Source organism: Coregonus lavaretus, assembly GCF_964263955.1.
Source record: "Coregonus lavaretus genome assembly, chromosome: 20".
In the NCBI taxonomy this organism is placed as follows: domain Eukaryota; kingdom Metazoa; phylum Chordata; class Actinopteri; order Salmoniformes; family Salmonidae; genus Coregonus; species Coregonus lavaretus.
Genome location: NC_140007.1, coordinates 32,292,656 through 32,309,769, shown reverse-complemented (window position 1 = coordinate 32,309,769; position 17,114 = coordinate 32,292,656). Strand labels below are relative to the sequence as shown.

Genomic DNA, 17,114 nt, shown 5'->3' with positions numbered 1-17,114 from the left:
ATTCATCTGTGAAGAGCACACTTCTCCAGCATGCCAGTGGCCATCGAAGGTCAGCATTTGCCCACTGAAGTCGGTTACGACGCTGAACTGCAGTCAGGTCAAGACCCTGTTAAGGACGACAAGCACGCAGATTAGCTTCCCGAGACGGTTTCTTACAGTTTGGCGTGGTTACACGTCTGTGGTTGTGAAGTTGGTTGGATGTACTGCCAATCTCTAAAACGACGGAGGTGGCTTATGGTGGAGAAATGAACATTCAATTCACTGGCAACAGCTCTGGTGGACAGTCCTGCAGTCAGCATGCCAATTGCACACTCCCTCAAAATTTGAGACATCTGTGGCAATGTGTTGTGTGACAAAACTGCACATTTTAGTGGCCTTTTATTGTCCCCAGCACAAGGTGCACCTGTGTAATGATCATGCTGTTTAATCAGCTTCTTGATATGCCACACCTGTCAAGTGGATGGATTATCTTGGCAAAGGAGAAATGCTCACTAACAGGGATGTAAACAAATTTGTGCACAAAATGAGAGAAATGGTGCGTATTGAACATTTCTGGGATCTTTGATTTCAGCTCATGAAACATGGGACAAACACTTCACATGTTGCGTTTCTATTTTTGTTCAGTGTAGATTCAGTCAGGTGTTCCACTCAGTGAGGAGCCACAGCAAATGTTCCACTTGGACACACTAGAGAGCATCAGAGTCAATCAACAAAGGTGAAAAGGTATCAACTGAAATCTTTAATAAAAATCCTTAGAAATTGGGGAACCAGGAAGAAAAACATACATTTTAGAGTAGAAAATGTTCATAAGATTAAAGTTAAAAGAACATTTCACTTTCAAAACACGAGACAACAAAAACAAGTGCAAACTCCAATTTGAGAATGCTGCTCTATTAAATTACAAATAATTATCTAAAAAATAACAAAACATTGATATTCTTGGCAGGTGACATTTTGGCCTTAATACAAAGGCACCTGTTTTATGTGTTTACATCGAAAATAAGAAATGTGTAAATAAATGTTACTCTCAATCACAAATGTTTGAACAAGCATTTCCCTACACCCGCAATAACGTCGGCAAAATAAATGTGTATGTGACCAATCAAATTTGATTTGATAATTTGACTGACTGTCAGCCACTCCCCACCCGTTATTGGAAGAATAATCACATGACTTCATAGCCACTGCGAATGCCCCTCATCAACATGCAGGCGAATATGATGCCCATGATCTGAAACACACACACAAAAACACAGTTAGAAAACATGCAAATGTGTGTGTGAGATATTACAGTTGAAGTCGGAAGTTTACATACACCTTAGCCAAATACATTTAAACTCTGTTTTTCACAATTCCTGACATTTAATCTTTGTAAAAAATCCCTGTTTTAGGTCAGTTAGGATCACCACTTTCTTTTAAGAATGTGAAATGTCAGAATAATTGTAGAGAGAATGATTTATTTCAGCTTTTATTTCTTTCATCACATTCCCAGCGGGTCAGAAGTTTACATACACTCAATTAGTATTTGGTAGCATTGCCTTTAAATTGTTTAACTTGGGGTCAAACGTTTCGGGTAGCCTTCCATAAGCTTCCCACAATAAGTTGGGTGAATTTTGGCCCATTCCTCCTGACAGAGCTGGTGTTAACGGAGTCAAGTTTGTAGGCCTCCTTGCTCACACACGCCTTTTCAGTTCTGCCCACACATTTTCTATAGGATTTAGGTCAGGGCTTTGTGATGGCCACTCCAATACCTTGACTTTGTTGTCCTTAAGCCATTTTGCCACAACTTTGGAAGTATGCTTGGGGTCATTGTCCATTTGGAAGACCCAGCTTTAACTTCCTGACTGATGTCTTGAGATGTTGCTTCAATATATCCACATACTTTTCCATCCTCATGATGCCATCTATTTTGTGAAGTGCACCAGTCCCTCCTGCAGCAAAGCACCCCCACAGCATGATGCTGCCACCCCCATGTTCACGGTTGGGATGGTGTTCTTCGGCTTGCAAGCAACCACCTTTTTCCTCCAAACATAACGATGGTCATTATGGCCAAACAGTTCTATTTTTGTTTCATCAGACCAGAGGGCATTTCTCAAAAAAGTACAATCTTTGTCCCCATGTGCAGTTGCAAACCGTAGTCTGGCTTTTTTATGGCGGTTTTAGAGCAGTGGCTGCTTCCTTGCTGAGCGGCCTTTCAGGTTATGTCGATATAGGACTCGTTTTACTGTGGATTTAGATACTTTTGTACCCGTCTCCTCCAGCATCTTCACAAGGTCCTTTGCTGTTGTTCTAGGATTGATTTGCACTTTTCTCACTAAAGTACGTTCATCTCTAGGAGACAGAACGCGTCTCCTTCCTGAGCGGTATGACGGCTGCGTGGTCCCATGGTGTTTATACTTGCGTACTATTGTTTGTACAGATGAACGTGGTACCTTCAGGCATTTGGAAATTGCTCCCAAGGATGAACCAGACTTGTGGAGGTCTACAAGGTCTTGGCTGATTTCTTTTGATTTCAAGCAAAGAGGCACTGAGTTTGAAGGTAGGCCTTGAAATACATCCACAGGTACACCTCCAATTGACTCAAATTATGTCAATTAGCCTAATCAGAAGCTTCTAAAGCCATGACATAATTTTCTGGAATTTTCCAAGCTGTTTAAAGGCACAGTCAACTTAGTGTATGTAAACTTCTGACCCACTGGAATTGTGATACAGTGAATTCTAAGTGAAATAATCTGTCTGTAAATTTTTTTTTAAAAACTATTTTCAACATTGTAGAATAATAGTGAAGACATCAAAACTATTAAATAACACATATGGAATCATGTAGTAACCAAAAAAGTGTTAAACAAATCAAAATATATTTTAGATTCTTCAAAGTAGCCACCCTTTGCCTTGATGACAGCTTTGCACACTGTTGGCATTCTCTCAACCAGCTTCATGAGGTAGTCACCTGGAATGCATTTCAATTAACAAGTGTGCCTTGTTAAAAGTTAATTTGTTGAATTGATTTCCTTCTTAATGCGTTTGAGCCAATCAGTTGTGTTGTAACAAGGTAGGGGTGGTATACAGAAGATAGCCTATTTGGTAAAAGACCAAGTCCATATTATGGCAAGAACAGCTCAAATAAGCAAAGAGAAACAACAGTCCATCATTACTTTAAGACAAAGGTCAGTCAACATTTCAAGAACTTTTCAAGTTTCTTCAAGTGCAGTCGCAAAAACCATCAAGCGCTATGATGAAACTGGCTCTCATGAGGACCGCCACAGGAAAGGAAGACCCAGAGTTACCTCTGCTGCAGAAGATAAGTTCATTAGAATTAACTGCACCTCAGATTGCTGCCCAAATAAATGCTTCACAGAGTTCAAGTAACATACACATCTCAACATCAACTGTTCAGAGGAGGCTGCATGAATCAGGCCTTCATGGTCGAATTGCTGCAAGGAAACCACTACTAAAGGACACCAATAATAAGAAGAGACTTGCTTGGACCAAGAAACATGAGCAATGGACATTAGACCGGTGGAAATCTGTCCTTTGGTCTGATGAGTCCAAATGTGAGATTTTTGGTTCCAACCGTCGTGTTTTTCTGAGACGCAGAGTAGGTGAATGGACTATCTCCGCATGTGTGGTTCCCACCGTGAAGCATGGAGGAGGTGGTGTGATGGTGCTTTGCTGGTGACACTGTCAGTGATTTATTTAGAATTCAAGGCACACTTAACCAGCATGGCTACCACAGCATTCTGCAGCTATATGCCATCCCATCTGGTTTGCGCTTAGTGGGACTATCAGTTGTTTTTCAACAGGACAATGACCCAAAACACACCTCCAGGCTGTGTTAGGGCTATTTGACCAAGGAGAGGGATGGAGTGCTGCATCAGATGACCTGGCCTCCACAATCACCCGACCTCAACCCAATTGAGATGGTTTGGGATGAGTTGGACCGCAGAGTGAAGGAAAAGCAGCCAACAAGTGCTCAGCATATGTGGGAACTCCTTCAAGACCGTTAGAAAAGCATTCCTCATGAAGCTAGTTGAGAGAATGCCAAGAGCGTGCAAAGCTGTCATCAAGGCAAAGTGTGGCTACTTTGAAGAATCTAAAATCTATTTTGATTTGTTTAACACTTTTTTTGGTTACTACATGATTCCATATTTGTTATTTCATAGTTCTGATGTCTTCACTATTATTCTACAATGTAGAAAATATTAAAAATAAAGAAAAACCCTTGAATGAGTAGGTGTGTCCAAACCTTTGACTGGTACTGTATATGTGTGTGTTGAACTAACATCTACAATCAGCCGGTCTTCCAAGCCCAGGATTTGTGTGTGCAAATGTATATGGTTGACTGTGTGTTTGCTTGCTCCTACCTGCACGAAAGCGATCACCAGTGCCGCTACAATGACCCACATGATGTTCTTCTTCAACAGCTCCTCCACAACAGTCTGACACCCCTAGATAGCAATCAGAGAGAAATGTCATTCCCGACCCATACACTTTTCTGGAAGTATTTTTGCTTGGATTAATTGGTATTTTTTCACACAAAAACAAATCAACCACTGGGTTGGACCTTACCGTCTGGTGCACCTTGCTTGAATCCTCCATGGCCCCCTGACCACAGCCAGCGATGACATTGACACAGCAGGAGTCTGGCACAGAGTTGTTCTCAGACCCAAAGTTGCCTCTCCAATCAGTGGCGTTGCTCACGCCACAGCATTTCAGCTGGATGAAGAACAGCAAGAATAAGTTTGAACATGACAGGTAGACAGGGAAAGCCAGATAAAGGAAGAGACGTAGTAAGGTTAGTAAGTTAGACGGGGGAAACAACAGACCGGAAGCAGGCCAGGATATTTCTTAATAATGTCAACAGAAGAAGACAAAGACAAGAAACATCTGGCATAGAAGACTTACACACTAACAAGATGGAGTCATGTTACATGAGGTGCCAAATTAAGCAAATTAAGTAAGACATATACAGAATGCAAACTTTTCACATTACAACAAATGAAAGATGTAGGATCGAATGCAGTAAAATGTCTACATTTGCAGATCCAATAAGTGGTATGTCGGACCTCCCCTGAAGGTGGTGTCACAAAAGTATCAGTAACCAGTTTTCCATCCAACTTTTTTATGCGAGTAAAGTACATGTCGGATAAACATTTTTTATGGCAGGCCTGATGGAAACAGAACATTTGTCGGTAAACTTTATAAATGTCGCCAAAACAAAATATGCTAGACAAGGTGTGATCTTTTTGTGTTGGTAAAATTAATTAGCAAGAAATGTCAGTGGAAATGCTTTTATGCGCAAATATTGATATAATAACCATAAATTCGAAAGTAAACTTGAAGTCACGCGATGACATGTGTGGTCCTCCAACTACGACTCATCGGGAAAGCATGCAGTTTATTAGGCTACAGATTAAATAAGTTATGAACTTCACAGGGTGGTGAAAGTGCAAGTTGATGAGCTTGATGCTCCTTTCCAATAAATATCGAGGGTCTTATTCTGGTAACATGATCATCGATGCTTGGCTGCCGTTTGACAAATAAAAACACTATTTTGTTCATAATAATCTCATCATGTAGGCTATACCCGCACTGTATCTGTGAGGTGTTGGCTAGAGCGCATGTGCCAATACCAGAGTGGGCACAAAAAATGTTTTGTCCAAAAAACATCAGTAGAGTTGAAAATGCGATGGAAACCCATTTAGCTTATCTTTTTTTTTTTTTTGGTACATGGGAATTTAACTGCAAAATGTATTTTTATGTGCACTATGTCATCACGCACAACCTTTTACCTGCAACAAGTCAATTTGATGGAAACACATCTCTGGTGGAAAAATGCATACATTCTTTTTATGCAGATTTTAGAATATTCGCATGAAAATCTGTTTGCCAATTGGATGGAAACCTAGCTAGTGTATGTCAATTGTTTATTTTGTCCCAAAGCATATAGATCTATCATCTACCAATACTTAATGGTTGATACCAACATCAATCTGCAGTTTATCCAGGGCCTTCTTGAATTCGTCGGTGCCGTTGCTGTATTTGGTGACCATGTCATTGAGACTCTCATGGACAATGACTGTCAGCTAAATAAAGAAAAACATGGTTAACTTGTGGAATTACAAAAAATGATGTTGATAGGTGTAGACAGAGTGAAGACTGTACATACGTTACTGTATAGATAGGTAGACTTGTAAAAAAGCTGCCTGATATGAGTATACTCACGTTGCCTCTGAAGACGTATCCAGCGATGGCTGCACCAATCTCAGTGATAATGATCAGACCCAGAAGGATAGAGAACTTGGGAGAAAATATTACGATGAAGAATATACACTGCTCAAAAGAATAAAGGGAACACTAAAATAACACATCTTAGATCTGAATGAATGAAATAATCTTATTAAATACTTTTTTCCTTTACATAGTTGAATGTGCTGACAACAAAATCACACAAAAATTATCAATGGAAATCAAATGTATCAACCCATGGAGGTCTGGATTTGGAGTCACCTTCAAATTTAAAGTGGAAAACCACACTACAGGCTGATCCAACTTTGATGTAATGTCCTTAAAACAAGTCAAAATGAGGCTCAGTAGTGTGTGTGGCCTCCACGTGCCTGTATGACCTCCCTACAACGCCTGGGCATGCTCCTGATGAGGTGGCGGATGGTCTCCTGAGGGATCTCCTCCCAGACCTGGACTAAAGCATCCGCCAACTCCTGGACAGTCTGTGGTGCAACGTGGCGTTGGTGGATGGAGCGAGACATGATGTCCCAGATGTGCTCAATTGGATTCAGGTCTGGGGAACGGGCGGGCCAGTCCATAGCATCAATGCCTTCCTCTTGCAGGAACTGCTGACACACTCCAGCCATATGAGGTCTAGCATTGTCTTGCATTAGGAGGAACCCAGGGCCAACTGCACCAGCATATGGTCTCACAAGGGGTCTGAGGATCTCATCTCGGTACCTAATGGCAGTCAGGCTACCTCTGGCGAGCACATGGAGGGCTGTGCGGCCCCCCAAAGAAATGCCACCCCACACCATGACTGACCCACCGCCAAACCGGTCATGCTGGAGGATGTTGCAGGCAGCAGAACGTTCTCCACTGCGTCTCCAGACTCTGTCACGTCTGTCACGTGCTTAGTGTGAACCTGCTTTCATCTGTGAAGAGCACAGGGCGCCAGTGGCGAATTTGCCAATCTTGGTGTTCTCTGGCAAATGCCAAACGTCCTGCACGGTGTTGGGCTGTAAGCACAACCCCCACCTGTGGACGTCGGGCCCTCATACCACCCTCATGGAGTCTGTTTCTGACCGTTTGAGCAGACACATGCACATTTGTGGCCTGCTGGAGGTCATTTTGCAGGGCTCTGGCAGTGCTCCTCCTTGCACAAAGGTGGAGGTAGCAGTCCTGCTGCTGGGTTGTTGCCCTCCTACGGCCTCCTCCACGTCTCCTGATGTACTGGCCTGTCTCCTGGTAGCGCCTCCATGCTCTGGACACTACGCTGACAGACACAGCAAACCTTCTTGCCACAGCTCGCATTGCCACAGAATGCAACGGAATTCTAAGCAAATCTTGTCTGCTAAATGAACTAGTGTAGTCCAGAGCCATTTGGCATAGCCAGATCAGGGCCTAACATAAGGACAACTCAGAGTATGCTATTCAGTTCTTCTACATTTTCTTCATATCATGTTTCTTTAGACCTGTCTAAAATAAACAATGGATTTATTGTGATGGTGTAGGCTATATTAAATGGATTTATTAGACTTTTTTAAATGTTGATGTTCCAAAGATCTGCATCAGTGGCTTGTAGGCTATGTGTGGAAGCCAGGAGATGCTAAATGTGTTTATGTTAATTAACAGTCAATTACTGTGAGACCAGCATTTATTTGCTTGACAATCACCAGCTGAAAAAATGTCATGACCGCCACAGCCCTATGTGGACCCAACATCAAATGTGTATACAACACATTTTGTTTGGAATACCACGGTGACCACTATGCAGCAGCTCTCCTGCATAGAGGTTATATCATGTCGTGTGTCATGTCATACGTGAACATACCATGGAGACCATGCAGTAGCTCTCCTTCCAGGCTCCACAGCAGCCGAAGAAGGCGATGAAGAAGATGATGACCCCCACCACGATGAGGACAATGGGGGCTGACGAGGCTGAGACATTATTGATCACTACAGTGCTGTGAAGAGCCACCTGAACCAAGACTCCCAGAACTATCAGAGCCAGACCACACAGCTAGAGAGATAAAGAAATGGAGAGATGGAGGAGAGAGTTCATGATTAGAAGTCACAGAAATATACATTTACATCTTAGACCCCATTCACGCACAGGCTTCTACAAGCATTGTACAACGCAACAGATATTCAAACGTTTTTAAATAAGTCATGTGAACAGGATCTTACTTTGTCTTCACATGCTTTGGTTTAGACTATTTCATAATCTGTACTACATAATTATACATTTGTTATTGTAAGAGGCCATACTTTTAAAATGACAAGAAAGTACTAAAGACTCATCAGATCCTGGCTTAACCCCGTCTCAATCAAAAGATGCTTCAGGTCCTGTAATGAGTTCACAATAGCATTCAGACCTGGAGCCATTTCTAGTAACCCCTTGTCACTCAGGTATGCTGGAACCAGTCAGGTTACTGGGTCCTAAATGAGCATTCAAATTAACTAATATGGATCAAGGACACACGCGCAAAAATCCTTCGAGATATCTTTAAAAAGTAGTCACATTCGCAGCATTTTTTCTTTACTTTAAAGAGATAGTATCATAGTTATTTGCCAATAGTGTCCAGCCCTCGTCATTTAAATAACCACAAACACAACCTGCTTAAGTTGAGTAAACAGGAGGGTCACAAACACACCTTTGTATGCATTGGTTGACAGATGCTGGACCTATTACAGCAATACCTTGAACTACATGGAGACACAGTGATGAAAAAAGTAATAAATGTGGCTCTAATCTCCAGAATTTTGGATTTGAGATCAAATATTTCATAGGAGAATATGTCAAAATAATATACTGTTTAGGTTTTCTACTGCCAAGTTTACACCGTCACTATTACAGTGAAATATTTTGTCCAGAAAGTTGTCTAAAAAAGGGATTGAATTTGTTGTTGCCTAATTGTTTTTTGGTAGGTTTCCACAGTAATTTCCTTCCATCTATAGCATTTCTTAATATTATTCAGTTCCTTTGGTTTTGATGCCTCATGATTGAGTATTGCTCTGCTCAAGTAGACTATGATCTGATATGGGTGTCAGTGGGCTGACTGAACGCTCTGAAAGACTCTAGGTTGAGGTCAGTGATAAAGTAGTCTACAGTACTACTGCCAAGAGATGAGCTATAGGTGTACCTACCGTAGGAGTCCCCTCGAAGCCTACCATTGACTATGTACATACCCAGCGTGCGACAGAGCTCTCTCTCTCACAAAGAAAAGAGAAGAAGAAAAGAGAGAAGACCAAGAAGAAGACCAATAATTAGTCCAAGAAGAAGACCAATAATTAGTCCAAGAAGAAGACCAAGAAGACCAAGAATTAGTCCAAAAATCTACACAGCGAGGGATTAGTCCAGAGATCTTAACTTTTCACATGAACGCTTTGTATCAGTGAACAAGTCACATGATATTGTCATAACACTGAAATGGTCACAAGACTCAGATTACACTTTCACACCGATTCTCTCTCCTCCTCCCCACCTTTCTCTTTTACACATATATGATATTGGGATTACTCCGAATATCACACATGGACAATTCCTATGGCCGGATATGGACTCATTCAATATCCTGAGATATGCAACATCCTATTTTCTCTCTTCATGTTGACAAATACATCGCATATCTGTTTTCTCAGCACAATCAATATATTAAGCTATATTGATTCCAGATATGCTTCTCTTGGCTGAGGTCCATATCCGGATCTTGATATGCTTTTTGATATGCTGAAAATAAGGACAATTACTCAGGTGAATTGAGGTCAATTGAGCTCAGGTGCATCCTGTTTCCATTGATCATCCTTGAGATGTTTCTACAACTTGATTGGAGTCCACCTGTGGTAAATTCAATTGATTGGATATGATTTGGAAGGGCACACATGCCTGTCTATATAAGGTTCCACAGTTGAAAGTGCATGTCAGAGCAAAAACCAAGCCATGAGGTCGAAGGAATTGTCCGTAGAGCTTCGAAACAGGATTGTGTCGTGGCACAGATCTGGGGAAGGCTACCAAAATAATTCTGCAGCATTGAAGGTCCCCAAGAACACAGTGGCCTCTATCATTCTTAAATGGAAGAAGTTTGGAACCACCAAGACTCTTCCTAGAGCTGGCCGCCTGGCCAAACTGAGCAATCGGGGGAGAAGGGCCTTGGTCAGGGAGGTGACCAAGAACCAGATGGTCACTCTGACAGAGCTCCATAGTTTATCTGTGGAGATGGGAGAACCTTCCAGAAGGACAACCCTCTCTGCAGCACTCCACCAAATCAGGCCTTTATGGTAGAGTGGCCAGATGGAAGCCACTCCTCAGTAAAAGGCACGACTGCCCACTTGGAGTTTGCCAAAAGGCACCTAAAGGACTCTCAGACCATGAGAAACAAGATTATCTGGTCTGATGAAACCAAGATTGAACTCTTTGGCCTGAATGCCAAGCGTCACGTCTGGAGGAAACCCGGCACCATCCCTACGGTAAAGCATGGTGGAGGCAGTATCATGTTGTGGGGATGTTTTTCAGCGGCAGGGAGACTAGTCAGGATCGAGGGAAAGATTAACTGAGCTAAGTACAGAAAGATCCTTGATGAAAACCTGCTCCAGAGCGCTCAGGACCTCAGACTGGGGCAAAGGTTCACCTTCCAACAGGACAACGACCCTAAGCACACAGCCAAGACAACGCAGGAGTGGCTTCGGGACAAGTCTCTGAATGTCCTTGAGTGGCCCATCCAGAGCCCAGACTTGAACCCAATCGAACATCTCTGGAGAAGACCTGAAAATCGCTGTGCAGCGACACTCCCCATCCAACCTAACAGAGCTTGAGAGGATCTGCAGAGAAGAATGGGAGAAACTCCCCAAATTCAGGTGTGCCAAGCTTGTAGCGTCATACCCAAGAAGACTCAACACTGTAATCGCTGCCAAAGGTGCTTCAACAAAGTACTGAGTAAAGGGTCTGAATACTTATTTAAAATGTGCTAAGTAAATTTTTTTATAAATTCGCTAACATTTCTAACAAACTGTTTTTGCTTTGTCATTATGGTGTATTGGGTGTAGATTGATGAAGAAAAAAAGATTGAATCCATTTTAGAATAAGGCTGTAATGTAACAAAATGTGGAAAATGTTAAGGGGTCTGAATACTTTCCAAATGCACTGTATTTGTAGAATATTCTAACTCCGGAAACGGTATGTGTCAACATGCTGACATATCTAAGCCTGAATACTTTCCGAATGCACTGTATGTAAGCGGGTGCATGCGCATCAGGTGTGTGTCTTAAACATATTCACCCCAGATTTCTCCCTGGACTCGTACTGTAGCAGTGAGATTTGAGGTCTGGATTGGATAGATGTAGAAACTGTCCCATTACGGAGAATATCCTAGCTCCGTATATGAAATTAAGGACATGCGTATCTGGAGCATGTCTACTCCTTATATCTAATAAAATGTCAGATATCCAGAAATAAATAGATAAAGATTTATCCACAGTGATTTACAGGAGCAATTAGGGTTAAGTGCCTTGCTCAAGGGCACATCGACAGATTTTTCACCTTGTTGGCTCGGGGATTAGAACCAGCGACCTTTCGGTTACTGGCACAACGCTCTTAACCACTAAGCTACCTGCCGCCCCTGATATCCCCTGATAGACCCTTTCCGTCCAGTGAAGTAAATCACTAATAATCTGTTCTATGCTCCCAAGAGTTAAAAGGTTAGTCAGATGTTACAGCGAAAGTCTTGTTACTTGAATAGTTTCATATTTGTTCTCTCTCTGTTTTGTCACTGATAATGTGTTCTGTATGTACTGTTGGACACATTTCAGTAAGCCTGTAATACAGACACAGTGAGTGGGCAATAAACTGCAGCAAGGAAGGAAATACATGTAAAGCGCAGAAGTGTGTGTGTGTGTGTGTGTGTGTCCTGGGTCAGCTGACAGACTCTTGCGCAGTGGCCTTACAACAGGAGGATTACAAGCTGACATAGTCATGGGGCGTTGGAAAGAAATACACTGAACAAAAATAAACACAACAATTTCAAAGAGTTACAGTTCATATAAGAAAATCAGTCAACTGAAATAAAATAATTAGGCCCTAATCCATGGATTTCACATGACTGGGAATACAGATATGCATCTGTTGGTCACAGATACCGTTTGAAAAATAAGAGTGTCTGCTAAATGACTTAAATGTAAATGTAAATGTATGGGTGTGGATCAGAAAACCAGTCAGTATCTGGTGCGACCACCAATTTCCTCATGCAGCACCAGACATCTCCTTCGCATAGAGTTGATCAGGCTGTTGATTGTGGCCTGTGGAATGTTGTCCCACTCCTCTTCAATGGCTGTGCGAAGTTGCTGGATATTGGTGGGAACTGAAACATGCTGTAGTACACGTCAATCCAGAGCATCCCAAACATGCTCAATAGGTGACATATCTGGTGAGTATGCAGGCCATGGAAGAACTGATACATTTTCAGCTTCCAGGAATTGTGTACAGATCCTTGTGACATGTTGCCGTGCATTATCATGCCGAAGCATGAGGTGATGACGACGGATGAATGGCACGGTATCTCTCGTCACGTTATCTCTGTGCATTCAAATTTTGCAATTGTGTACATTGTCCGTAGTTTATGCATGCCCATACCATAACCCCACCATGGGGCAATCTGTTCACAACGTTGACATCCGTAAACTATTCGCCCACACGATGCCATACACGCTGTCTGCCACCTGCCCGGTACAGTTGAAACCGGGATTAATCCGTGAAGAGCACACTTCTCCAGCGTGCCAGTGGCCATAGAAGGTGAGCATTTGCCCATTGAAGTCGGTTACGACGCCAAACTGAAGTCAGATCAAGACCCTGGTGAGGATGATGAGCACACAGATGAGCTTTCCTGAGACGGTTTCTGACAGTTTGTGCAGAAATTCTTCAGTTGTGCAAACCCACAGTTTCATCAGCTATCCACCGCAGGTGAAGAAGCCAGATGTGGAGGTCCTGGGCTGGTGTAGTTACACGTGGTCTGCGGTTGTGAGGCCGGTTGGACGTACTGCCAAATTCTCTAAAACGACGTTGGAGGTGGCTTATGGTAGAGAAAGGAACATATTCAATTCTCTGGCAACAGCTTCGGACAACATTCCTGCAGTCAGCATGCCAATTGACATCTGTGTCATTGTGTTATGTAACAAAACTGCACATTTTAGTGGCCTTTTATTGTCCCCAGCACAAGGTGTACCTGTGTAATGATCATGGTGTTTAATCATCTTCTTGATATGCCACACCTGTCAGGTGGCTGGAATACCTTGACAATGGAGAAATGCTCACTAACAGGGATGTAAACAAATTTGTGCAGAAAATTAGAGAAATAAGCTTTTTGTGCGTATGGAACATTTCTGGGATATTTTATTTCAGCTCATGAAACATGGGACCAACACTTTACATGTATATATTGTTCAGTATAGATTCAATAAATACACAAACAGTTACAGACTACTTATAAGCTGGGTCACGTAACTAAAAATAACAAATATCAGTTTAATGCCAAACATTAAGAGACTAGGAAACGGAGGTAAACTAATGGAAAGTGAAACCTTGCTCTGCTCTCTGTCCCACAACCAACATAAACATTTACTTTGTAGCTATCTACATCACAACTGACAGTTGCGGAGGAGGTGTGTGTAACTTTTACAGCCATAAAGAGTCATGATGAACAAATGCTCTTTCCCCGAATACTGGGTTCGTAGATGTTCCGTTTTAAGTAGGAGTTTAAATAATTGACTTGTCTTAAACATATCACATGGACCAAACTAATACGCTACAGTAGATCTGCAGGGCAATTCCACTGTAACGGAATTACGCTGGGACTAAGATTTTTCAATTTAAAATGTATGCCAAACAAAAAACATTGATTTAACAAACCATACCACTATGCACAATGACTACTTTGAACAATTTACACAGTAAATAAATACAAAATGTAAATTTACTGTAAAAGTTTCATAACAGAATTACAGTAAAATCTCCATCAGTTTTATTCTGTTACCAAATCTTTGTACCTGCACAGTTCTTCCTGTAAATGTGTTTTTGTAAAATGTTCAGTGGAAATTATTAAAAGTAGTCCATGTGCATGGAGTTGTATGGTTTGTTAAACTTTAAATTCATGGCTTTTGTTTGGTATACATTTTACAGTGAAAAATCTGAGTCTCAGCGTAATCCATTACCATGGAATTTCCCTGTAGCAGTTAGAGTAACTGTGAACCCCCTGAATTAATCATGAGATGGGTTAACTAAGTGTCAGAGGCATTTCACAATCAATCTAGACGCTGAGCTGTATTAGAGCCACAAGTTGACACTTCACAGACCTCACAGGACAGAAGCAGCACATCCTAGCCAGTCGGGTTTCCAAACCTCCACCTGCATTACTCACCCAGAAGATGAAGTTAAAAAAGAAGAGTAGGTACTTCACACATTTCATTCCCCCCTCGACACCCATGGTTAGTTCGGATCAAGTCCCTGGATCAACACAAAGAAAAATTAATTTTAACTAGACAGTAAATAACTATTATTTTGTATTACAAAGAGTTGGCTAGTTTCAGGATATCGCTTGTTGCTTCATTGTCTAGGCCTAGTGTGTTTAGCTCATCTTTTATTGCGTCAATGGTGACAGAAAACTGGCATGGTATGCTGAGAATATGCACGAATGAAAGGCCAATATTGACACTGACAGGTAGGCCAGTAATCAGTTGATGTAAAAAATTTAAATAAATAAAAGGAATCAGTTGATGTGTTGGGGGACCTTTTAATTGAGACTGGAGGCAAAAATGAATCAACACATATAGGAACAAACTGTGCCTAGTAAAATATTACTCATAAATTCATAAGGACGTGATGTCCTATCAACAGTTGAGAATCACAGGCTTGCTGTCAGTGAAAGGCTTTTTTCACAAATGTTTAAACAGCAGATTAACATTAAACCACATTTGTTTCAAGAGTTTAGTTTGCACAAGTGTATATGCGTTTAGATCTGGGGTAAATGTAATCTCATTGGATTTCATTAGGCTATTATGACTACTATGACCACAGAGTCTAGGCAACATGAAAAATCCCATTTGTGCTTGATTACTATCCAGAATTTACTGTAATGTAGGCTATGGTTCATAACAATGATGTTGGTTCTTATATTGGGTGACATAGGTTCATCAAAAGTATACTTTTTTGGTGCCTTCCTGTTTCAGATTAAGATTATTTCAATTCACATCTCCTACTAATCTTAATTGGCTATGTAGACCTGCTATAATTGAAATGACAAATGGACACAAAACAACAAAAGATCATGAGAAAAAACATTTGATATTGGAATAATTACTACGTGAGAAGCATTATAGCAGTTAAGCATTTTGACTGAAAAGTGTTTTAGTCATCAAGACTGCGACATCCATTGCTCACCACAGCAGTGAACCAACCACACAACAAAACACACCGGTGCAGACGATACGATGTAACTATTGTTGTAGCCAAATTTGATTTGTTATATAGTTTTTGTAGCTAAATACATAACTTTTTCATGAAAACTAAGTAACCGTAAAGACAGAAGGTTTATTATATTAGGCTACAGTCTTAGTTCAACATCTTTATCTCTCAAACTTTATTTTTTTCTTGAATTTAATAATGACTATAGACTACAACATCAATCGAATCAATATGTGGATTAAATAGGCGTACAATGTACCTTTTTTTTCCAATTAAAATAAGTAGAGGCGGCGAAGTGATTCGAGGCGATGGTTGAAATTTGGAAACAAGTTGGTGAAGTCAGCGACGCAATTCTCAGTTTTATAAGCCCCTCCCTCTCTACATCTGATCCAGCAAACGTAAACGTGATCATGGAAAATTACAGTCTAGTCAACACATAGGCAGAGGTGGGTAGTAACGAGTTACATTTACTCCGTTACATTTACTTGAGTAAGTTTTTGAAAAAATTATACTTCTAGGAGTAGTTTTAAATCACTATACTTTTTACTTTTACTTGAGTAGATTTGTGAAGAAGAAACTGTACTCTTACTCCGCTACAATGAGGTCGTTACTTTTCTTTTTACCTCTACGCGTCATTGTCTTTATCCCCCCGCATATGCCTTATTTTAATGTTTTATTTTGACAGAGAGAGACTTCCGCTAAGGCTCTACCACGTGACTGTGTTTCACCAATCAAACGTAGTTGTGCAGTCTCATCACGTTACCATACTCAATCTCAGTGGCGGTACGGGTTGGCTTTACAGTCGTAGCAACACAAATGTCAGAATTAGCCGTCGGCAATGCAGACACAGACGAGGAGGAACACCCGCACCCCTGGCCTCATATTGAAAGCATGTTTACCTTAGTAAAAGTGCGAAAGAGCAGCTACATTATGCGGTGTCTACCAAAACAAACGGACATTTCAGCATTCAAGAACTCAACATCTAACTTGAGGAAACATGTAGCGGTAAGTTTCCTAAATTCGTTTTTTTTTTGTCTTTTAGGTTACATATGTTTTAAACATTTTCTCTCTCTCTCTCTCTCTCTATATATATATATATATATATATATATATATATATATATATATATATATATATCCAAATTTGATGTGATAATGAGTCTCTTTTAATGTCTTGATCTCCCTGTAGCCTCACAGATTTTTTTTATCCACAGAGGGTTCACCCCAACAAACTGGCAAAGTACACAGACTTACTAGAGAACCACAGAAAGCGTAAATCCTCCTCTTCCAGTGATACTCTTGTGAAAAATGCAAAAATCACAGCCTTCGCTGCCCCAGGGCGGGTAACACAAGCAACGCTTGACAAGCTGGTGCTAAATTGTGTATGTGAGGCCAACCAACCATTTTCTGTGGTTGAGACGCCATCCTTCAAGACTTTG

At 41.2% G+C, this 17,114-nt stretch overlaps 1 protein-coding gene across 2 annotated transcripts; it reads right to left on the bottom strand.

The window, feature by feature from the left end:
* Positions 1 to 726: 726 nt before the first annotated feature.
* cd63 (CD63 molecule) lies at positions 727 to 16,376 on the bottom strand. Of its 2 annotated transcripts, none has more exons than XM_084185135.1 (8): positions 16,300 to 16,376; positions 14,634 to 14,719; positions 8,060 to 8,248; positions 6,226 to 6,300; positions 5,988 to 6,086; positions 4,570 to 4,716; positions 4,365 to 4,448; positions 727 to 1,231 (listed from the first exon to the last, which is right to left on the bottom strand). In XM_084185135.1, the coding sequence occupies exons 2-8, from the start codon at positions 14,697 to 14,699 to the stop codon at positions 1,166 to 1,168; spliced, it is 726 nt and encodes a 241-aa protein (XP_084041261.1). In that variant the 5' UTR covers positions 14,700 to 14,719; positions 16,300 to 16,376; the 3' UTR covers positions 727 to 1,165. The 2 variants fall into 2 exon arrangements, with proteins under 2 accessions (XP_084041261.1, XP_084041260.1); XM_084185134.1 differs by having other exon boundaries at positions 15,936 to 16,363.
* Positions 16,377 to 17,114: the final 738 nt, after the last annotated feature.